At 49.7% G+C, this 20,042-nt stretch overlaps 3 protein-coding genes across 3 annotated transcripts; 1 reads left to right on the top strand and 2 right to left on the bottom strand.

Annotated features, from left to right (window-relative positions):
• Positions 1-24: 24 nt before the first annotated feature.
• Positions 25-3,777, bottom strand: FOIG_00128 (uncharacterized protein). The gene has a single exon (XM_031196127.1). It carries the CDS (start codon positions 3,543-3,545, stop codon positions 378-380), a length of 3,168 nt encoding a protein of 1,055 aa, XP_031071894.1. The 5' UTR covers positions 3,546-3,777; the 3' UTR covers positions 25-377.
• A 1,170-nt stretch (positions 3,778-4,947) lies between these two features.
• Positions 4,948-11,132, bottom strand: FOIG_00127 (uncharacterized protein). Its single transcript, XM_031196126.1, has one exon. The coding sequence runs from the start codon at positions 10,833-10,835 to the stop codon at positions 5,340-5,342; it is 5,496 nt and encodes a 1,831-aa protein (XP_031071893.1). The 5' UTR covers positions 10,836-11,132; the 3' UTR covers positions 4,948-5,339.
• Positions 11,133-11,628: 496 nt separating this feature from the next.
• On the top strand, positions 11,629-15,112 carry FOIG_00126 (uncharacterized protein). The gene has a single exon (XM_031196125.1). The coding sequence runs from the start codon at positions 11,776-11,778 to the stop codon at positions 14,818-14,820; it is 3,045 nt and encodes a 1,014-aa protein (XP_031071892.1). The 5' UTR covers positions 11,629-11,775; the 3' UTR covers positions 14,821-15,112.
• Positions 15,113-20,042: the final 4,930 nt, after the last annotated feature.

The following is a 20,042-nucleotide window of genomic DNA, read 5'->3' as shown; positions in this document are numbered from 1 at the left end:
CAAGTTCTTTGTAGCCTTGGGTGAATTCAGAGACAGATGAGTAGAAGGAAGATAGCTGGGATATTCTGTTTTCCTCGAAAGTGCCACATCATCATAGGACACATGTGAAAATAGTAATGATAATTCTTTTCGTATTTATTCTTATACTCTTCATATATGAACAAGCTAATGCCTCGCAACCTTTCTAATTCGATAATATCCCAACGTCGTAATGCATCAACTCCCCCTGAACAATAACCACGTCTATGCTTGGGGGTTCAGGGGTGTGGGTATCATGGCCTTTCTGAGACACAAAAAGAAAACTCCAAAGGAAAAAAGATCCTTGATCCAATCACACCTTCTATCTTATCTCGTACTTTTTAGTGCTGGCTCTTTTTTTACTCTTCTCCCGATTGAGTTGCAGCTGTTTCGCTCTCCGTCTCGGCTGTGGGCTTGCTTCGAGCTGAGTCTCCATCTCGAGCCATCAGCATATCCTTTTCGGCTTGAATAGCCTTTTCTCTTCGTTGTTCAACGTCTTCTCGACGAATCACCTTTCGTAGGCCCTCGCTTGCTTGGAGAAGACCGTCGATGCTGATGGCGTGCTCTGTCATTTGATGACTGATGTATGTGTATATTCCGGCAGGTGTGTTGCATTGCAGGAGGTTTCCTTCGTTGAGCTTGAGGAGGGCCAGGGCGACTTGGAAGAGAAATGTGCTGCCGTCGTTGGTGCAGAGGACGACATCCCAGACGCGGAAGAGAGCCTCGGCGCTTAGACAGTCGGTGAAGACGGAGAGGAACCACTGGAAAGTCAAGGCCTCGAGCTCAATGGATAGAGAGTCGAGATGTGCTGAGAGCTTGGGAAGAATTGCTGAAACATACTGTCGCAGCACCTGTTGATCTGCGCGGGAGGCCATGAGTGAGTGGTCGTAGTAACCATGAGGAAGGATATTCTCGATGATTGAAGTAAGAATCCAAAATGCGTCCTCAGCAGAAGGCATCATGAGCAACAAGTTGGCAGCAATCAAATTCATTCCCTGGCAGTACCCCACGTCCTTGTTGCGTCTGGAGTACGCCAACAAGACTTCGTTCAGCTTCTTGACACCAGGTCCCTTACGGAAGAAGATGTTGTCCGTCAAAGTTCTGTTGATGTCCATCTGAATCTGACTAACAACAACAGCATCGTCGTCCTCGCCGGTCTGAGCAACCAAGTCTTCATAATATCCAGGGACACGAAGGGCTGCAGCTCCTGAACATTCTGACCACACCTTGGCGCGATAGGTGACAGGAATACCGCCCAAAACCAGGGTTTTGAATTCGTTCCATTTAGCTCGTCCAACCTTTCCTTTGACGCCAAGTCCTGAAACTCCAATCATCTCACCATCGGCAACTCGGGTTTCAGGAAGGATCATGGCAGGTTGTTCGTAGCGAGCATCAGCAGCTGACTTGGCGGCAGCAATAGCGGCTTCGCCCTCCCGCTTGCGTTCCGCGCGAACCTTTCGAAGAAAGTCATTCCATCGAACTGTCTTTTCACGCTGAAGAGCATCGTGGACATCGCTCAGTTGCTGCAGGAGCAGCTTCACAGGTTCGGTATCGTCCTTGGTGAGTGCGATGGATGATTCAGACTGAGAGGGCTGTGAGGTCTCACTGTCTACTGCAGTAGTTGTGCTAGCTGATGGAATAAGACCAGAGTTGGTTGAAACAATTACTGGCTTGACAGGCTCGGTGGGGTATAGCTCTGGCTCAGGTGTTTGAGCTCCCTCCATGACCTCGATTGATGGTATCGCGATGCTTGGTGTGTGACTGAGGAGTTCGGTGGGAAACGTTGCGATTTTGAGATAATCCGTCCATCTCTTAGCTTTGCCCTCTTCCGCGTTACGCTCCTCCATGCTGTTCAGGCTCTCAGGACGTCCCTCGCTCGACACACTTCCCTTGGGGCTGGGAAGATCCTCTAATGCATTAGGTGAGATGCCACCTCGGCCGTTTGCAAGCATCTCTGTTCGACTGCCCTTACGAATATGTCGAGCCACCTGCGCCGCCTCGCGTTGTCGTTTCTTGCGTCGCTGGTCGTATATGAATCCAAACCGGTCCGTCAGATATTCGCTGTTCGGAAAGTTGTTATAAATATGTGTTAATGTCGGTGGCTGTGACTCTGGCGATCGAATGGCATCCATCTCCACAGGCCCATAGCTCTCTTGTCGAGATGATAAGTTATCCGGAGGACTGCCTCGCATGCTATCCCACGCTTCTTGCCCTTGTGATCTTCCTGACCCTTGAGCAGATGGTCCTGGAGTCGCTTTACGCATCGCCATCAAAGCCTTGGGACCACCAGCAATCGACACTGCTCGGGACTGACCCGCGCGGCTGCTTGTAGTCGAAACAGCTCGGAGAGAATCACCCTTGTTGGAAGTAGTGCTCGTAGCACGGCCTCTAGATTCAGCCTCGCGTGTACTTATAGCTCCGCCCGCCACTAAACGAAGGGCCATGCTTGCAAGCGATGACGATGCTTTGCGCTCGCCGGTTGCGCCTGATTGAATACTTGACGCACGGCTTGGACTTCGAGCAGATTGCGTGTCTGGAGGGTTGAAGAGATCCTCCTGCAGCGTTGGTCGTCGGTCCATACTAGAGTGCGATCGAATCACAGTCGCAGGGTTCACTCCTTCGCCGTTCATGCTGTTCGTACGGCTACCTCGTTTTGCGGTTCCAGAGCCCCAGAGATAATCTTTCCACCCCTTTAACGTGCCCTTGCCGCTGCCGTTCTCGCTAGGGTTGCTGAAAGACTGGCTGCTTGCGCGGATGGTAGAGCCCTTAGCGACTGTCTCGCCGTACGCAGTAGCCACTACGGTGTCTTGCATCGCATCACTCATGAGGTCGCTTAATCCAGTATCCTCTCTCCGGAGTCCCTTATTGGCCGCGCGTAGCTCAGCCTCAACAGTCCGTAGGCGAGTTTCAAGATCCAGGTTAGAGAGGCCGCATTCTCGAATGATTTTGCGCAAGGCCCGTTCTCGTTCATCAGCGCGGCGGCGCATATTGGCGATCTGGGCATCTCGTTGTGCGAGGTCTTCGGATATTTGTCTGACCAGTCCAATGGCGCCGTGCCGCGATATCAAGCGTTGAAGATGTTCGTCATCGGCGTTATGTAACGAGCCCGGAACCTTGCGCACCGGGTGATCCTCTTCGAACAAGGCACTTCGCACATCTGAGCTTCCAGTCAGATCAACTATCGAACTGCGCCCAACATCCGGGGCCACAACCGGAGGAACGGGAGTGTCGTCGGGTGCATCGTCTTGTCCGCTGAGGGGATCATTGCCTGGGCTTTCAGGTGAGAAGCTAGGAAAGCTTGTGAGACTCTTGTCGCTAGCAGCAATACTGCTCGCAGAGCTAACAGGCTGACTGGGACGTTTTCGACCGCGAGGGCCTCTGACAGTTGCGCTTCGGTTGCTTCTGGAGCTTCGGTTCGAGGTGTGGGACACGTGAGAGGCGTGTGACGCATATGAGGCGCTGCTGTGCTGGGAGACGGACCTTTGGAGTGACGACATAGGGTCGGCCGCTTCCATGGCCGTCGCCATAGCTGAAGGGATCGAATCGTATTGGGGTTTATGCTTGTCTAGGGACAAGACAGGCAAAATGCTAGGAGAAAAGATGAAGAGGAGGAGAACGAGAGAACGAGAGAGCAAGCAATCGATCAATCAATCAATCAATAATGAAGGGTGTGGGTTGCACAGACGAGGGAGGGTGTGCGATCGAAAAGGCAACCGAGGGGTTTGTACTGGGTACATGTGCTTTTGCATGGGGATGAATGGAAGCTGTCGATATGATATTAGGTAAGATATCACAATATTCACACAATTGCGATGAAGAAGCTGGAAGCAGCTTTGAATCAGAAAAGCAGTCAAAGCAAATCATTAAAAAACATTCTGTTGTCTTTGCAACCATTGAATAATGTCTTAAAATTACCACCTATGAAGAAAGAGTCAGAGCAACCAGGCTACGCCTCTTCAAAGTATCTGTACCTGTAACCCCAGCACTTGGGTAAAGTCCAGATGCTTTATGCCCTTTTAGGTCGTCCGGGCTTGTTGCTCCTCCGCAAAACTGATTGGCTCCCAGGGCATCATCTATCATCTTTAGGGAGCCCAAGTCGCCCTACCGCACCAACCCGCCCTGAATTTCTAGCAGGCATTGATGGATGATACCGAACCGAAAAGAAGCGATAAACCCAACGTCAAGATGAAAGGACGTTGATAGACAAATGATTTCCCTAATTTACAACCACGCCAAGATAACTCCTTTGTTTTAACAAATACACTATTTTCCTATCAACCTCTCATATCAAAAGGGTACCTGACGCTCGTCTCCACCGGTTGGGTTCCCTTTCCCTTTTCTTCAAGCCCAAGGGGCACCGCACCACCACCAACGAAAAAAAGCTTGTTATTTAACTACAAAACCGCCAGCGCAAAAAGCTGAGCTCAGACATGATCACTTATAAGCTCGTGCACATGAGATAGATTTCATCTCCAGGGCCATCCCAGCTAGACTACGCCTGGCCAACAGCCCGAAGATTCCCGCACCCTGGACAATTCCAGAACATTTCGTACCCCAGCCCAGCAAGGATGCTGATGTCTGACTCGTCAGTAAAACACATACAATGTGGCTTGTTTCTACTGGAAGGAAAGAAAAGAGTCAGAAGTGTTTGCCGTACCTTGTATCACGCGACCATTGTCCAGCTTTGAGAGCTTGAACAACCTTGATAGAAGCTTCGTAACTTTATTAGTGAAGCTCCCAAAATGGAGTGCGTATCTCTGACGTCGATGAGGCTGCACCATGATCAGCGTGACTTCATCCTGCAGCCAATTAATATTCTGTTACAAGGTACCCTTGAAGATTACCGTTTTGTACCTGATACTTTACCGAGTGGACGCGTTTGGGCTACAGCATCATCCGCATGACAGACCAGGCTAAGACCTCCCTTGTCAATGCGTCTCGTATTAATTGTTCGACACTTCACTGCTTTTCACTTCTGTTGCAATGCTTAATCTTCAGTGCAGCTTCAATATCCATGACTTCTCATACCATGTATGTATTCATACAGCTCATGTCCCCATAAGCTATGTAGGATAATTACTCGTAATAGTCAACCCATGAACTCCTACCAATGCCAAAATCCAGCCTGGCAATGCCATGTTCATTCATAATCCGTTTTCCTACCCCTTTAAGGGCCATTCCCTAGCCTCTCGCTCCCTTGATCTGAGAAAAAAAAAAGAAATCAAAACCAATTAAAACATTCCACAAACGCCTCATTCAAATATGCACAGCTCAACCCCCCCCCTTCTCGCCTCTTGAATTATACACTTTTGTAATGCCCCTTAGGCAAAGCTGTCCTCTGCATTCCAACGGCTGCTTCGCATCGTCCCCATTGTCTCATTTTCCACCGTTACATCTTTGCAAGGTGAAGAGTTTTCACCCACGAGTGTCTCATCCGGCAACAGGCCCTCAGCAACCAGTGTCTGAAACACGGCGTCTTTGGCTAGGACCGTCTCTCGGTCGATGCCGACCCCATCCAACTTTCGTAACCTCTTGCAACTTGCCACAAACACAATTTGGTGTAGTCGTCGCCGTAACTTGGTCATCTCGTCTAGTCGACTAGAGAACAGCTGATCTCGCTCGACATCTGTGTCAGGCAGCATAAACGGGTCAATGTAGCCCTCGCGATCCGCAGGAACCAACATCTGCGTTGGAGCATAGAAACCAATCGTGATAGGATTGTCCCTCAGATCAAGCTGAGTGAGATGTGGAAAGTCGATGAGCAACTCCGTCACCATGGTAGAATCAGCCAGTCGGTTGCCTGCCACAAGGAGCTTCTTGAGTCGTGGAATGAACCGGAGCGGTTCCAAATCTCGGATCGCGTTGAAGTTAATGTTCAACGTTCGGAGGTTAGGCATCAGCTGACCAAGGTTGTCTGGCAACGCCTGAATCCCACAGTTGGCGAGCTCAAGGAGTTGCAAGTTGAGAAAGTCCACTGTGGGCTCAAAGGTGCCCAGGTAGTTGCCAGAAAGGAAAAGCTTGCGGACTTCGCAAGCTGAAGAAAGGAAGCCAAGGTCGAGAGGCTTATCTGCCCGCTGCTCCCTGAGACTCAGGCTATCAAGCTTTCGAGCTCGGCTGAAGCCACTCAACTCAGTAATGCGGTTGCGATCAGCATGTACTGAGTGTAAGTTGGGCAAATTACTGACGTCCAAGCAGGTAAGTTGGTTATCGCTCAGTTCCAACTGACGAAGTGTCTTGATACATGATGGCGCCACAAAACTTGTAAGCTTGTTCTTGGACAACCTCAAGCGTGACAGAGCGGGAGCCAACTCCAGGTTCCGGATCGATGAAACTCGGTTGCCTCCCAAATCGAGTTCAGTGAGGCGCTCCATCTTAACTCTTGCAAAATCAACTTCCTCAATCAAGTTGTCTCGGGCTCGAAGAGACAGCAGTCCATCATGGGCATCGAGGCCATCAAGGCTCGTCAGTTGGTTGTTGTCGGCCCTGATGCTTCGCAGATGTACCAAACCCTTGAGAGCAGAAAGGCTCTTGACCTCGTTACCAGATATATCCACGTACTGAAGGTTCATCAAGTGATCCCAAGATGTCAACTCGGTCAGCATATTCTGGGATACCTTTAGCTGCCGAACATTAGGCGGCACACCGTCCAAATGTCCCAGTGCATTCTTGGAAGCGTCCAGTGTCACCAGCTTGCCGCAGAACTGGTCTAGCATGTGCAGGCTTCCAAGACGTTTCTCGTGAAGATCTAGTTCTGTGATGTCTTCCCAGTAAGGCTCGTACGGCTCAACCTCACTAAGCTTGTCCACAAGTTCCCGTATCGTCATGGACATGACCTTCTTGGAACCATCTCCAGTGGCTGCATGCCGTCGACCCATGACATAGCTGACCTCGAAGCCGAACGACTGATCCGTATTATTGATAGTAAATTCAGACAAAGGGCTAAGGGAAAGCTTTCCGACATTCTGACCAATCATGACACTGTCGTCTGTAGGAGTCGGGTAGAAGTTGTTGTTTGGTGTTGGGTTTACAACGAAGCTCAGACTGGTGCGGCGGCCGTCGGGTGTTTTGTGACTGACGACGCTTGTGTCCCCAATGATGCTGACTTGGCGCTGGTCATCAATAGGAAGCTCGATTGTGCTATCCTCGTCTTGCTCGTCAATCCGCGAAACAGGTCGAGGAACAAATGCTGGGCCATTTCGTGAGGGGATACGGTTACTCCAGCCCTGTCCATTACCGCCGTTCTTCAACGCTGATTTTCCAATACTGGCATGGCCTGGTGACTTCCTAGGTGATGAACTGTTGTTGAAATGGCCATTGGGAAGCTCCGGATCATCTTCAAGGTTGTCCAAATCCTCTGCCACCACCACATCTTGTATGATGGATGCGACCGGCGAAGAGAACGTGATGGTGAGGTTACGTTTCTTGGTGGTCGTCGAGGGAGTACTGCTAGCCTTGTCGTCGTGGAAGCTGCTCTCATCTTGACGAGATTCTTCAAGATATAGCTCGGAATCTTCCATTACCCGGGCATCTAACTTCTCGAACTCTTCTCCGACAAGGCTATTCATCTCCGGGCTCAGTTGCCCATCAGGTGACAATGTCGTAAAGCCTCTAGCAGATTGGAACTTTGCAAATTTGGATGGGCTGGTGGGCGACCTCGCCTGGCTTGGACTGCCGGCCGCGTTGCTCTTCTTGGCGGTGGTGAGATGGAGATTCTGCATCTCTCTCGTCAAATCCACAGACAAATCTGGGATGCTGGCGAAAGGATCATCCTCACTGTCTGATGGAAGAATATTCATGGGCCGCCGCGTAGGTGTCTCCTTCTTCTTGATCCAGATATTGTTTTGCTTATCGAGATACATACTGCCCACTCGATCCGGGATAAGATGTGACACACTTTCGGGCATGATAGTTCTTCGGGTCTCAGAGCCATGCGAGGACGTTGTAGGATAGGTTCTGTTTGTCGAATCCCCCGATGACTGCGAGTGATAGTCGCGTGAGGGGCTCGATGGCAGCGCATCATGAGCAGGGCCAGCTGACAATCGAATGTTGGGCGGATCGCTGATGACTTCATCTTCAGTGTTGTATGACAGCTCTGATCGCTGGCGAGGCGCCTTCTCAATTTCCCGCTCAACTTCTTGATCGGCAAGAATTGCTTCCTTGACTAGGCCCATGGATCGCATAGACAAGGTAATGATGTCTCCCATATCGCTGAACTCCTGGTACTTCCTCAACCGCTTGATCAGCTCTGGATCCTCCTGATGCTTGGGTGGTCTGGGCATGGGGTTTCCTTCGCGGCTTGGAGGACGAGACAAGGGCTCATTCGTTGACTCCTGATAAGAGTCATCGAGGTCATCCCTTTCGGGTGTGCCATGCTCAGCCTCCGATTCTTCAACACTTGAGAGACCTGGTGGTCTTACTTGGTTGCGGATCATGGCCATGATCTGTGCAGCCTGGTCGACAAAGTCCTGAGTCCTAATAGACGGTTTGCGGTCTACCTCACTATGGCCTTCCGTAGAATATTCTAGAGTCTCTTCCTGCAATGCCCGGATAAGAGTCTTCTTCGGCTTTTCGTGGGTCATATCATCCTCCGAGTGCATGGTCTCGTTCGGCTCACTACGTTGTGACGATCCACGGCTTGGCGTAGGACTGCGTGGGCGGAGAATGTTTCTCATTGCAAGCACGTTGGGGTTCGCAAGTTGGAACTCACTAGGTCGTGCATCCTTGCGTTTCTTTCCCATAATCGACTGCATGTCACGGCTGGCGGATTCTACCCCTTCTAATCGATCCTCTCGGCCAAAGGCAATGTCAGAACGATGTAGCGTACGGCGACGCTTTGGCGTTGGATCCTTGGACGGAGACGTTCGAGGTCTCTTACCCTCTGATCCGCTATCGCGTTTGGGGGTATTGACATTGCCTGGAGCACCCTTTGCTGGACTCAGAGATTTGCTGTGGATGTGACTAGAACCTGAGATTGTCCTATGATACTTGCTACCAGATGATGATGTGGACTTGCCCCGGCGTCTGCGTACAAGTAACTGGGCGTCAGGACTGGGAGACGCTACCTGCTCCGGATGTTGAAGAACTGACTCAACTGGTGGAATATCTGGTGATTGAGGGGCATCATTTTCCTTGTCGGAATAGACTGCATCTCCTTGAGAGACATAAGAAACTTCCTCACTAAACTCGTATCCTTCAAGATCTCCAAGGCCAAAACGACTGAAAGATCTCCCATTGATGGGTCTATGACTTGTTGTCGGTAAAGCAGGACTAGACATGGAGTCTCCGTATTCGTGAGCGGGCATATCGGACTGATCATGAGGAGCTTGAGATCCTGAGGATTGCCGGGAAGGCGTACCCGACATGCCTTCCTCGAATTGACTGATACGTCGAAGGAGTGTTTGGTTGGTAAAGGTATCATAAGGGCCAAAAAGTTTGAGAGGACTTCCAGCAGATGGCGCGCTTCTGCCTGGATTAATCTGCTTCTTGTCTGGACTGGGGAAAGGAGCTCGCGGCAAGGACGGACTGATGTTGAAGTAGTCGTTTTGATATGGGTTGGTAACTTCCGTTCGTATGGAAGGAAACTGTTTGGGAGTGCTGGCCTGCAGGGACTCCTCTGGAAGCATTCCACTTGTGTCAACACCCAAGCCAGGGCTGAGATCACGATAGCGAAATGAACCATCGCCTGAGCGACCTCCTCGTTGAAGATTCAAGAATCCACCTTTTGTTGCATATTCTTCAGTATCCTCAGGAGTAGCAGAAGTTTCCTGATTAGGCTCATCAAATCCCGTCTTAGGGTCAACTGCAGGATCGAGAAGCATCTGATTAATGCGCAAGGCTTCGAGTTTCTGCTTCAATCTGTCTGCTGGCAGCTCAATGGGCGCAAAGTCCATATTGCCGTCCTTGTCGCTCTGCTTGCCGATAAGAATGGGACTGAAATCTTCGTTGCGAATCACGCTTTGGCCGCTAATCTTTCGAACGCTACCGTTCGTCTCAGAAGGAGCGCTTAAACAGCCTTCATCGCGATAAGACTCGTCTCGATGTCTTGAGGGGGTTTCATCTCGGGGGCTAGGTATACTGGACACCATAGAATCTTCCACATTGAGCTTGTATTTTATCTCTCTTTGTGCCCGTCGGGGGCTCGGGCTCGGTGTAACATCGTTTGGATACAATGGCTCTTGGTCCTCGAGTTCATCAAGTTCGTCGAGTTGACTCAGATCGGGTTCGAGGTCGTTGCTGGCGACGCGCTGGGGGTATGATGGTGGACTAGACGGCATCATAGATGACTCCAGGCGTCCCTCTTCGTCTCCATCGTCGCCTGAAGCGTCGGGCGGTCTGAACATGTCTTGTAATCCGGTCGCAGCTGAGCAAAACAGATCGCGCTGTTCGCCATACTGAACGTCGCCGTACACCAGTCGTCTCTTCCACTCCGGTGTATCTTGTTGCCTTCCAGGTGACGATTTGTGTTGAATAGTGTTATGAACAACAGATGCGGTCGTGGAGGCAGACACAGATCTACTGGCAAACCTTCCAGGTGGGAATTTGGAGCCTTGTGATGATGGTCTAACGATGCGCTGGCTCGAAATGTTGATATCATTCGCAGTGCGCTCGCTGAGTATATTGAAGCTCGAATCGCGAGCAGCTGATGACAATTGGGGTCGTGAGCCCAACGTTCTACGCGGTATCCTACTCGGCGTCTCCCTGGGTTTTGTCTTGGGTTCTTCAGTATCTTTCAGAGGGGGGAGTTGAACGGCGGAGGAATCAGATCTGGGCTGAGAAACCCAATCCTCGGACAATGAGTCCAACCAAGCGTGCTCCATGGTGTCACACTAGAAGGGCAAATCAAAGTGTAAAAATGTCAATGCGAAGCCATGAACTAAACAAAAATCATAAGCGGCGGTTGGTGGGGTCGCGAGGTGATGTCTTTATTTTGCAAGTGTTAAGGTACTCAAAGACAAAGTCGTAGAGGAGGGAGGAATGAGAATGCTGAGGTGAAGATGTATTAAATCACAGGCGAGAAGTAGGGCTGTTGAACTAAGACATGGGGTCTCGACAAAATATTTAAACAAACAAGCACATGCGAAATACAGATCGAGACGACGTTGTTTGCGCGTATCCTTGAGCTTTGGACTTTGGAGAATCGAGATAAACAAGACCAGGGTCCTTGATACGGTTAGAGCTGTTGCTCTGTCAACGGTGGGGCTCTGCCGGGATCACGTGCGCTGGCCATTATCTGGAACGATCTTAGACATGGTGATAAGGTAAAGCATCTGTAAATGGATCGAATTCTCCCTTGAAATCACAAAAAGTTTTGGGGTTATGAGCTTGATGCCCATAAACGGAGTAGTATCATGGGACGAAAGGCCTGGTTTGGCGCAATCATAGGTCTTCAGGAAGCCTTTTGTCACCTCATTAATGAAGATGGTCTTCAGATTTCAATTATAAACAAAAGGATGAATACAAACACTTTCTCTATTGTTTCTTATTCGATTCCGCTCATCAAGAAGAAGAATGTCCACTGTGAATGGACTTCCCTCGCTCTGTGTCACTGTCATGACGTACAGTAAAGCACTTTACGCGACACCACGTGACACGACGCGGGGCGCGTCTCCCTGGTGATAGACCGTGCATTCCATTTCTTTAGACAGGGATCGTGAATCAATAGAACGACTAATCACCCAAACAGTCGGTCAACGCTATATATGCTTTTAAAGACAACGATTTTCCACCTGGACGGCGCAAGCCTCCAATACTATCAACATGGCCGCCCAGACCGCTGATCCTCTAGCGGACGAGCTCGCTCTGGGATGGGGTGAAGACACGATTTACTGCGAAGCGACTTGCGACCCCGAAAATGTCTTGTACGAAGGTTCAGACGACGAAAACTATGACAACCCCATATCACGAAAGCTACGTATCGAAGCAGCAGGTCAACGATTTCTCGACGGAAAAACTCCAGTCCTCTTGACCGCATTGCTTCGAGGCCCGTTTGATGCGAAGTCCTCGAACTGGGTTAACCCTTGGCGTTCAAAGCACCGAACGGCTGGAAATGCAAGAATAATAAGGACGTCGCCTGGGAAATTGAAAAGGTCCGCCAATGTTAGACGCAGCGTATCTATACCAGAGACAGTTCAGCCGGCTAGTGATAGTCTGGAATGTCACCTCCCGAGCCCAGAAAGCCTTAACCAAACTTCTGAGACCGAAATACACCCTTACCTGGAAGAAGATGAACTGGCCAAGGTCCGAGAATGGAGAGATGCCGTGGACGCTGAGAAGAAACCGAAGGACGAGTTTTGGGCATCGACACCACAAGGGTCATTGTCTGAGAGAAAGCGAAAAGCGAAGGGATCTTCATGGCTGAAACATTTGGCGAATAAACGACGACGAACAGATGTCATGGAAACGGGTTCCATTGATACTCCAGTCCCGTCTCGAAATCAACCTTCGCTCTCAGCTACGAAGGCGTTCAACACATCCTTTTCAAGTGTCCCCAATCGCTTGCCATCTTCCGCTATTGCGACAAAGAGATTCTTCTCAACGCCGCAACATGAGCAACCCACTTCAGAGGACGAACTATCCTGCGATAAGGTTACGTCGGATCGAGCCTCTGCGCCTTCGTCGTCACCTTTATCATGTCTACAGTACACTCCAGTCCTGGACTCACATGCGAATATATCATCACAAGACAGCACCGACCAACAAACACCAAGCAAAGTCTCGGTTCCTCAACGAGGCTCTGTACCCGGAACAGCTGATTTGGGAGCTCAAGGTGAAGCTGCCAGCAATCCAACACCTCGCCCAGCTTTTGAGACCCAAGAAGATGCCAGTTTCTGTTTCAAAATGCGACCAAAGCTCAATCAGGATGTTGGGGCTGCATCAGACCAAGATGTCTCCATGTCCAGAGATGAGGACACTTGGTCTGGTCTGTCATCGCCTAATAATGATATGGCCAGCACCATATCCGATCCACAAGAAACTACACCAGCAGAGGAGGGGCGCAGCCTACGAGACTCAGAATCAGCGATGGAAATTGACCAAATAGCTATGACAAGTCCTCTGTCATCTATTTCAAGCAAAGAGTTTCGTGGATTCGACATTTCTGAGGAAGCTCACAGCCGACCGGATAGCGCCAGTGGTTCTTCGATGATTGACACCACGCCATCTGATTCGAAACTCACAAGTTATCCTAGTCAAGAGTCAGCGGAAGAAGTAATAGTGCTCGTTGCTGAAGAAATGCCCAGCGAATGTCAACAAGACACAGAGTCAGAAGATGAGGACATGGGTGGGACAGCCGATGTCACCAGCAGCCTGGCTGTAACTGAAAACCACGAGGGCAGCGTCACTGTTTCTGTGGGTGAATCTAGCGAAGAAGAGGAAGAGGTTGGCAAAGCGAAAGCCACTGAAGTCGTATCCCCAACAACAATCAATAATAGGACGCCACAACCCTTAACAGGACGTCGCGAGGCTGAGACGACGCCATCGAAATCCACAACATCGAAACTTGGCAATGACAGCTCAACACCTTCTCATGCTGAGTATCTTCTCAGAACTTCAATCAAGAAGAGATTCATTCCTGAAAGCTCATGGGAAAAGTTGGCAAAATTGACTGGAAGTCCGTCCTATCAAAGCTTGCCCCAAAGAAGAGCATCTCTCCCACCGAAGCAGGCCTCCAACTCTCCCAGTGGTCGACGAAAGACAGCATCGGTTCAATCTACTCCCAAGAAGACGACTCCACGTCGAGCTTTGAGTCTTCCTCAGCCTTCGTTACAGAACGTGAGACCAACCGTTGTCGATAGTCCAGCCAAGGAGCAACAGCTGGAGCAACAGCGCCAGCCCAACTCACCAAAGGACACACGTATTTCCTTCTCACAGCAGACCCCATGGGTTGATAATAAGCTTTGCCTGGGCCAGATATCTACAGACAGCCCTATGTCAGAGTCAAAGGAAACGGGCACTATCGTGGCTGAATCCAGCCCTGTGGAGCAAACACCATGGACAAACGAGATGGCCGAACTGCCGACAATACCCCTGGCCCTGACGCCTGTTGTCGAAATAGAGGATCGCACAGCAGTCGAAGAGCCAGACACACCAGCCGTTGCATCTCAAGCTGATACGCCACTACAGGATGCCTCTGCGGCAGCCACAACAGTCATAGAATCAACACCTGAGCCCCAATTCTCGGTCAAGTCATTTGCATCCTTCAGATCAACTTCCCCAGGGCATAGTTCTCGTAGAAGCAAGCGCGCTGTTTGGAGGGGATCGGGAGCTCGAATGCCAAGCACGCAAGGTATTCTGGCTTCCGCAACTAAGAATCCTTGGGTGGTCAGGAGCTCTGAACGTCGAGTCTCATTCGCACCGCTACCCCATGAGACCAAGGGATATTCGAGTAACCCAACAACACCCTGCCCATCTACGTCTAAGAGACGTCAAGGCTCACCACCACCTGATACTCCTATGTCTGAACTTCCTACGTCAGGAGATGACAAGTTCCATAAGCACTTTGATGCCGTGGCGCGGGGACCTATTATCCGTCACAAACAGCGTTTGCTTCCATCAGAATCACAGCGTACAGTTGGCAGTCCAATGCCAGATGCTATGGCAGAGGCTTTCCTTTCGGCAGACCAGCTGCGTCGATCGACTCCTCCTGCGGATCCGACTAAGAGCGATCGCGAGTCCGATGAGTCGCAGGACCCCATGGAAATGGCCGAGGATGTTTTCCGTGAGATGGACCACGTTTTCGAATGGAATCTTAGTGGAACCGACTCGTCACCTCAGAAGACTCAGGGCCAGCAAAGTCCATGGTGAAAGGATCACCAGGATTGTTTACAACTATTCGAGGATTTCATTACGGGCTTTGCCCCTATGGATAGATATACTACTTTCACAAAAAAGGCTTTTGATTTTCATGCGTCAGCATTCATGCCGAGCGCCGTGGACCTCGAGCGTGTCAGGAGTTTAAGGATGAACAGGGAATGAAAGACACGACAGTCATACTACGGGAGTCATATATAAAGGTTCACATACCACTCAGGCGTACAACGGGTAGATACCTCAAGTAGATTCAACACGAATTGAAATTATATTACATATACTCAGAATCATAGTTGTCAGTGACGGAGTAGCAAAGACGAGACACGCAGGCTCTGCTACAGAGGCAACACTATCAAACTCGAAATTGAATTTACGACACGCGTCAATGGAGAACAGGACCAGCTTAGAGCTACAAAGCATCGACTACGTATTGTACACTCAGTCAAGTAAGTCCCTATTGTTCCAGCCACGTGCAAGCCCAACATTCCGGGGCCCTGGAAACGAGGTGACAAGCTTTCTCAAGCTGTACCTCGTAGCATTCGATTCTGACACCGCTTCTTACAAATGCAAATCATGACGAAGACGCATAAAAACTCTGTTCCTTCGCCTATTCAAAAAGAAACGTGCATGATGCAAGGCATGTAATGCTGTCTCCCTTTCATCGCCCATGAGCCCGCGGTTACGGAGCTGATTCGCCAGGAACCAAAGTGCGCCTCACAAATCTCTAATTGAACTTAACTTAACTTACGTTTTGGTGTTTTTAATGGCAGCATGTAAGGATTATGCCAAGTAGTACAACGAAGTACTTTCTTGCCCTGATTACACGCCCCCTGGCGGCACATGGTTGCGAGGGGAGCTGTTTGTGGATGGGTTGAGCTAGATCGACGATTCAGTGTGTTGAAAGCTTTGGCCAGTGGAAGTTTCGGTGTAGACTAGAAGCAGCGACGGAACGTGTGTCAAGATGCCGGAATCGTATTCTGGAGATGATCTCTCAGGGGGAATACTTGTCGTCCGTGTTGAGAAATTGAGGATTCGATGCCAGGGCTGTTTGGATATCTCAGTGACACAGCGGGATCGGGGGTGGAGCAGTTTTCCGCCCAGTCCGGTCCCGGGAACGGTAATATGCATGCTCTGGAGGAGGAAGCTTATTAGTCGGATCTGAGGTATAGATCCACGCAATACCTTGATGTAATTCCGGTCTTGCCTTGCTAGGGCTGTCGTCTCTTGTCTCCAGCTGCACGTTGCGCTTGGTGAGAAGACCCATTTGCAAGAGTCAGATGACCACGAAGTCTGTGGGTTTGTGGATTTGTATCCATATACTGGCAGATCTCTAAGAACATGAATCCAAGGTCTTTCGTGGAAAATACCATGAGGCGGGGGATCTTGATGCAGAGCAAGGCCGAGTTGAGCCCTACTACGAAGCAGATAACACTCGACCGGGTCTTTAACCCGGTTGAAGCGGCTAAAGAAGGGCCTGCATTGATAGCCACCCTTCAGTCACTGTCTTCGGTGACAGTGACAGAGAAGCACACGACATATCCAAAGGATCGGCCGGTTCTCCTTCCACGGTGCTTCTCGCTTCTCCTTCCCCTGAATTGGCGCTGAGCCAACGCCGTAGGACATGTCTCATTCGAGATAGTCCATGTCACTCAAAGATTTGAAGCCGGGGGTGACAATGAGGCCGGGTCGTGTTGAAGGTTGAGGTTTTCGAACGTCATGGAACGTGAAGTCGAGGCACGTTGTTGAGAGACGGACAACTATTGGCTGAAGAGTGATATACACATCTCTGTGGCATTGACTTTGGCGAGACAAAAAAGAGTCTAGCTAAAAGATGGGGTAGATCAGCGACTTTGATGATTGGACAATCGAGGTAGGATGGTCAGGGCAGGGCTTGTTCCATGGATTCATGTCTTGATAATTGGTGTTGGTGTTGGTGTAAGAGACCCAAGAGCCACTTCGGCGGGATGGGACGTGCCGCCATCGTGTAAGCTACAGTAGCTCAACAAGATGATACGAACAGGCACAACGTCTCCCTCCATCAGTTGAACAAAACCTTTCATCATTCATGCGTTTTGAGAAACGGTAAATTTGTCCGGGGCACAGGGGAGGTTTGATAACAAAAGTATCTTTTACCCGGAGCGATATAGGGTAAGGTCTAACCATGGATGTTTCAGTGCACGCCTCTTTCGGATCAAGGGCTCGAAACAAATCCCACCGATTAAACGTTGCAGACCAAACATCCATGGCTTCATGCAAGTATTCGCACCGTTGGCGGCCGCAGTCATATGTGAACTCGGCTCTTCTGTCTTCTTTCTTGCGGCTGATGCATATTATTAGCGGGGATATCTCGACAACGATCCAACGTCTAACAACACACCCCAAGGATATAAGCTAAGCGCACAATTGTGACAATAGAAGAAAGAAATAGCGTCTCGTGCGATATACCCTACTCTGCAATGGGCATTCGGTATGGGACTCGAAAATGAAGCGATCCATGGTAGCTTGTTCACGTTTCCATGAAAGCAATTTCAAGGGAATATGATCGAGCTCAAAGCAAAAAAAGAAAACTCATAACACGCCAAAGGGGGTACGGACGGCAGGGCTGGAGCCATTCAACAGAGTTGCTGAGAAAACGTGTCTCGGGGGTTTCATTGTGTCATCGGAGATTGATGAGCTGGCTATGATGATGATGGAATGAGGAAGCTCTGTGCTCTGGGGTTAGCGACTGACAAGACCGGACGTGGCAAGACGACACCAGACTCTCCATCTACTGGCCAAAGCCAACATGTTGTGTAATGGATAATAAAAATGTAAATTGTAAGCCGTCGACCGAGTCTGTCGTCTGAACCAATACCAAACCATCCAGATGTCAATGTCTTGTCTTGTGTGCACTGGGGTCTCAGCTTAGAGAATCTGGGGTTATGGTCGGTGCATAAATGAAATCGCACTGTCGGCGCAACTGACCTGACCTGATATCAATAACACCCATCATGGATGCATTGCGAAGATGTCATGATCTTGGCCAGTTTCGAAGCATCACATGACACCCTTTTGGATTTCCACCAAAGAGAGCCCCGCACTAAGAGACACCATTTGATAGATGCATCAATGGAGGGTGAACGATACGTGTGCGATGATGGGAGAGTATGACGAGATTTGTTGTTGATGGGCAGTTCTTTGCCTGCGATATGTGATTTACATGCAATGAGAGTTGCTCGATTAATTCTTAGAAACTGTAACCCGCCTTTGACTTACAACCTTCACCATATCAGCATAGGAGAGAACCCAACCTAGCCAACCAACAAGGACCTGCATACGCCATGTTCAACCAAACCAAAAGATTCCGAAACCTTAGCCACGCCACTTCTCTCTATCTCAACCTCGATCATTGTTCTCTTCACCTTTTGCTGTCAAGGGATAACCTAGTCTCTTCAGTGTAGCCTCGTCGGGGAACCAAACCATTCAGCAGCCGCATCAAAAGAGAGATGAAGCATCCAATCATGAAAGCCAATTGCTAACAGAAACCATCAAATGTCACGAACTAAACGTGGGTCTCCCTTGCGGTTTGCATAGCCGAGAATGAAAGGGTGAACGTGACCAAGGCGAAAGAAAAATCCAAGACATGACCCAAGAATGACCCATTGATGATCCCTGTGAAACGCAGCATAGGTTCCGCCAAGCGGCCGACAAAATACGTCAGCCTTGGCTCAAAGTTTGCAACTCTAACTTTGAACTCGAGGACAAACAATTAAGAAGTTGAGAGACATACATTCTCAAGATATAGCATTAGGAATGGTTGAATAGGCGCCTTATCAGCCATTGACTTCTACCAGACAGCACAGCTTCCTCAAAAGTCATAGGCATGATGCAGTTTTATTTCCTCACCCTCAAGCGGCAGGGTTAAATGAAAACCTCCACCTTCTGGCAGCAACGGCGCAGCGGGGCTTCTAAATAATTGCCTAAAGCATCATGAGCCTACCCAATAGTTATTCAAACTGGATCCATGATGATAAGGACATGCATGGGGGATCTGACGCTTCACGCATATCTGCGGAGCGTCCTTTTACAGCGGGACCAACTATGATACTCTTCTAGGCACATTGCAACTTCAATTGCAAACTGCGAGTGTAAGTGTGACTTACTGAAGTGGCAGGAAACATATGCAGATAATACTGGGCAATGCAGATCTGATAAGCAGAGGGAGAGGTAATGATTTGCAGTTGATCAGACTGAGACTTTGAGTGATTCAAGCTGACTGAATAGATGCAATGAACGAATGTCGTTCCACAAGTCTGATCAGAGTAAACAGCTGGCAATGTCTATTTTGAGGCTGACTGACATCAAGGTCCCCTAGAATTTCACCTTCGAGAAGCCCGGTTATCTCGCAGTCCATCCACATGGTAGCGATAGGGATCAATAGGAAGGGTTTAGCAAGCCACACCCCCTTCATTCCCATCTCATTCCCTCTCATCGCAATCACAATCACAACTGAAAAACCTTATCAGTCTCTCAACACTCCCCTCCTCAACATCTGCTGTGTTGCAGTTTCATTAACACCTTGGCCTCAAATCCCTTGCTTTGACCGTCTTAGATAACAATAACCAGTGTTTGAGCCTCCCAACACTATAATCACTTTCTATCCAACCTCTCTTTCACATGGGCACCACGGATAGCTCTCCCGGTGCCGCAACACATTAATTAGTATCCACTGGGGTGACCGCTGACTGGGCTTATCCAACTGCTTGGGAATTGGGTTCCTGCGACGAGCACAGACTTGGGCTGAGTTTCCCGGTGTGTGCGTATACGGTATTGGTTACTAGGGCTGATCTGCTGCTGCTGCTCGACCAGCAATCCCTTCATCCATACGATGTTTTAGTTGCGGTGTAGGTAGAGACATACCGGGGAACGATGAAGCCAGGCCCGGAACTTGGCAATCAAAAAACTCGGCCTCCGGAAGTTAATTGAATACGGCCACTAAGAGCCCGGAACCCCGCGAAATGGCACAGAGATGGGCTGGGAATGGACTGGATTGCATTGATGTCTGGTTTGACCTGAAAAGTATCCGAGTCACCTTGACCTTGATCAAGTCACCCCGCCAGAAAGGCAACCCCTAGTCGCTGCCAAATGCCGGACTGGGTCAGGTACTTGGCAGTCAAAAAGATACATCTTTTTTCGATGGCTTGATGTTCTAGGGCACCCTCCCTAGCCCCCCCCCC

This window comes from Fusarium odoratissimum (assembly GCF_000260195.1).
Source record: "Fusarium odoratissimum NRRL 54006 unplaced genomic scaffold supercont1.1, whole genome shotgun sequence".
In the NCBI taxonomy this organism is placed as follows: Eukaryota; Fungi; Ascomycota; class Sordariomycetes; order Hypocreales; family Nectriaceae; genus Fusarium; species Fusarium odoratissimum.
Note: the sequence above shows the minus strand (reverse complement) of the source record. Positions and strands in the feature narration are given on the sequence as shown.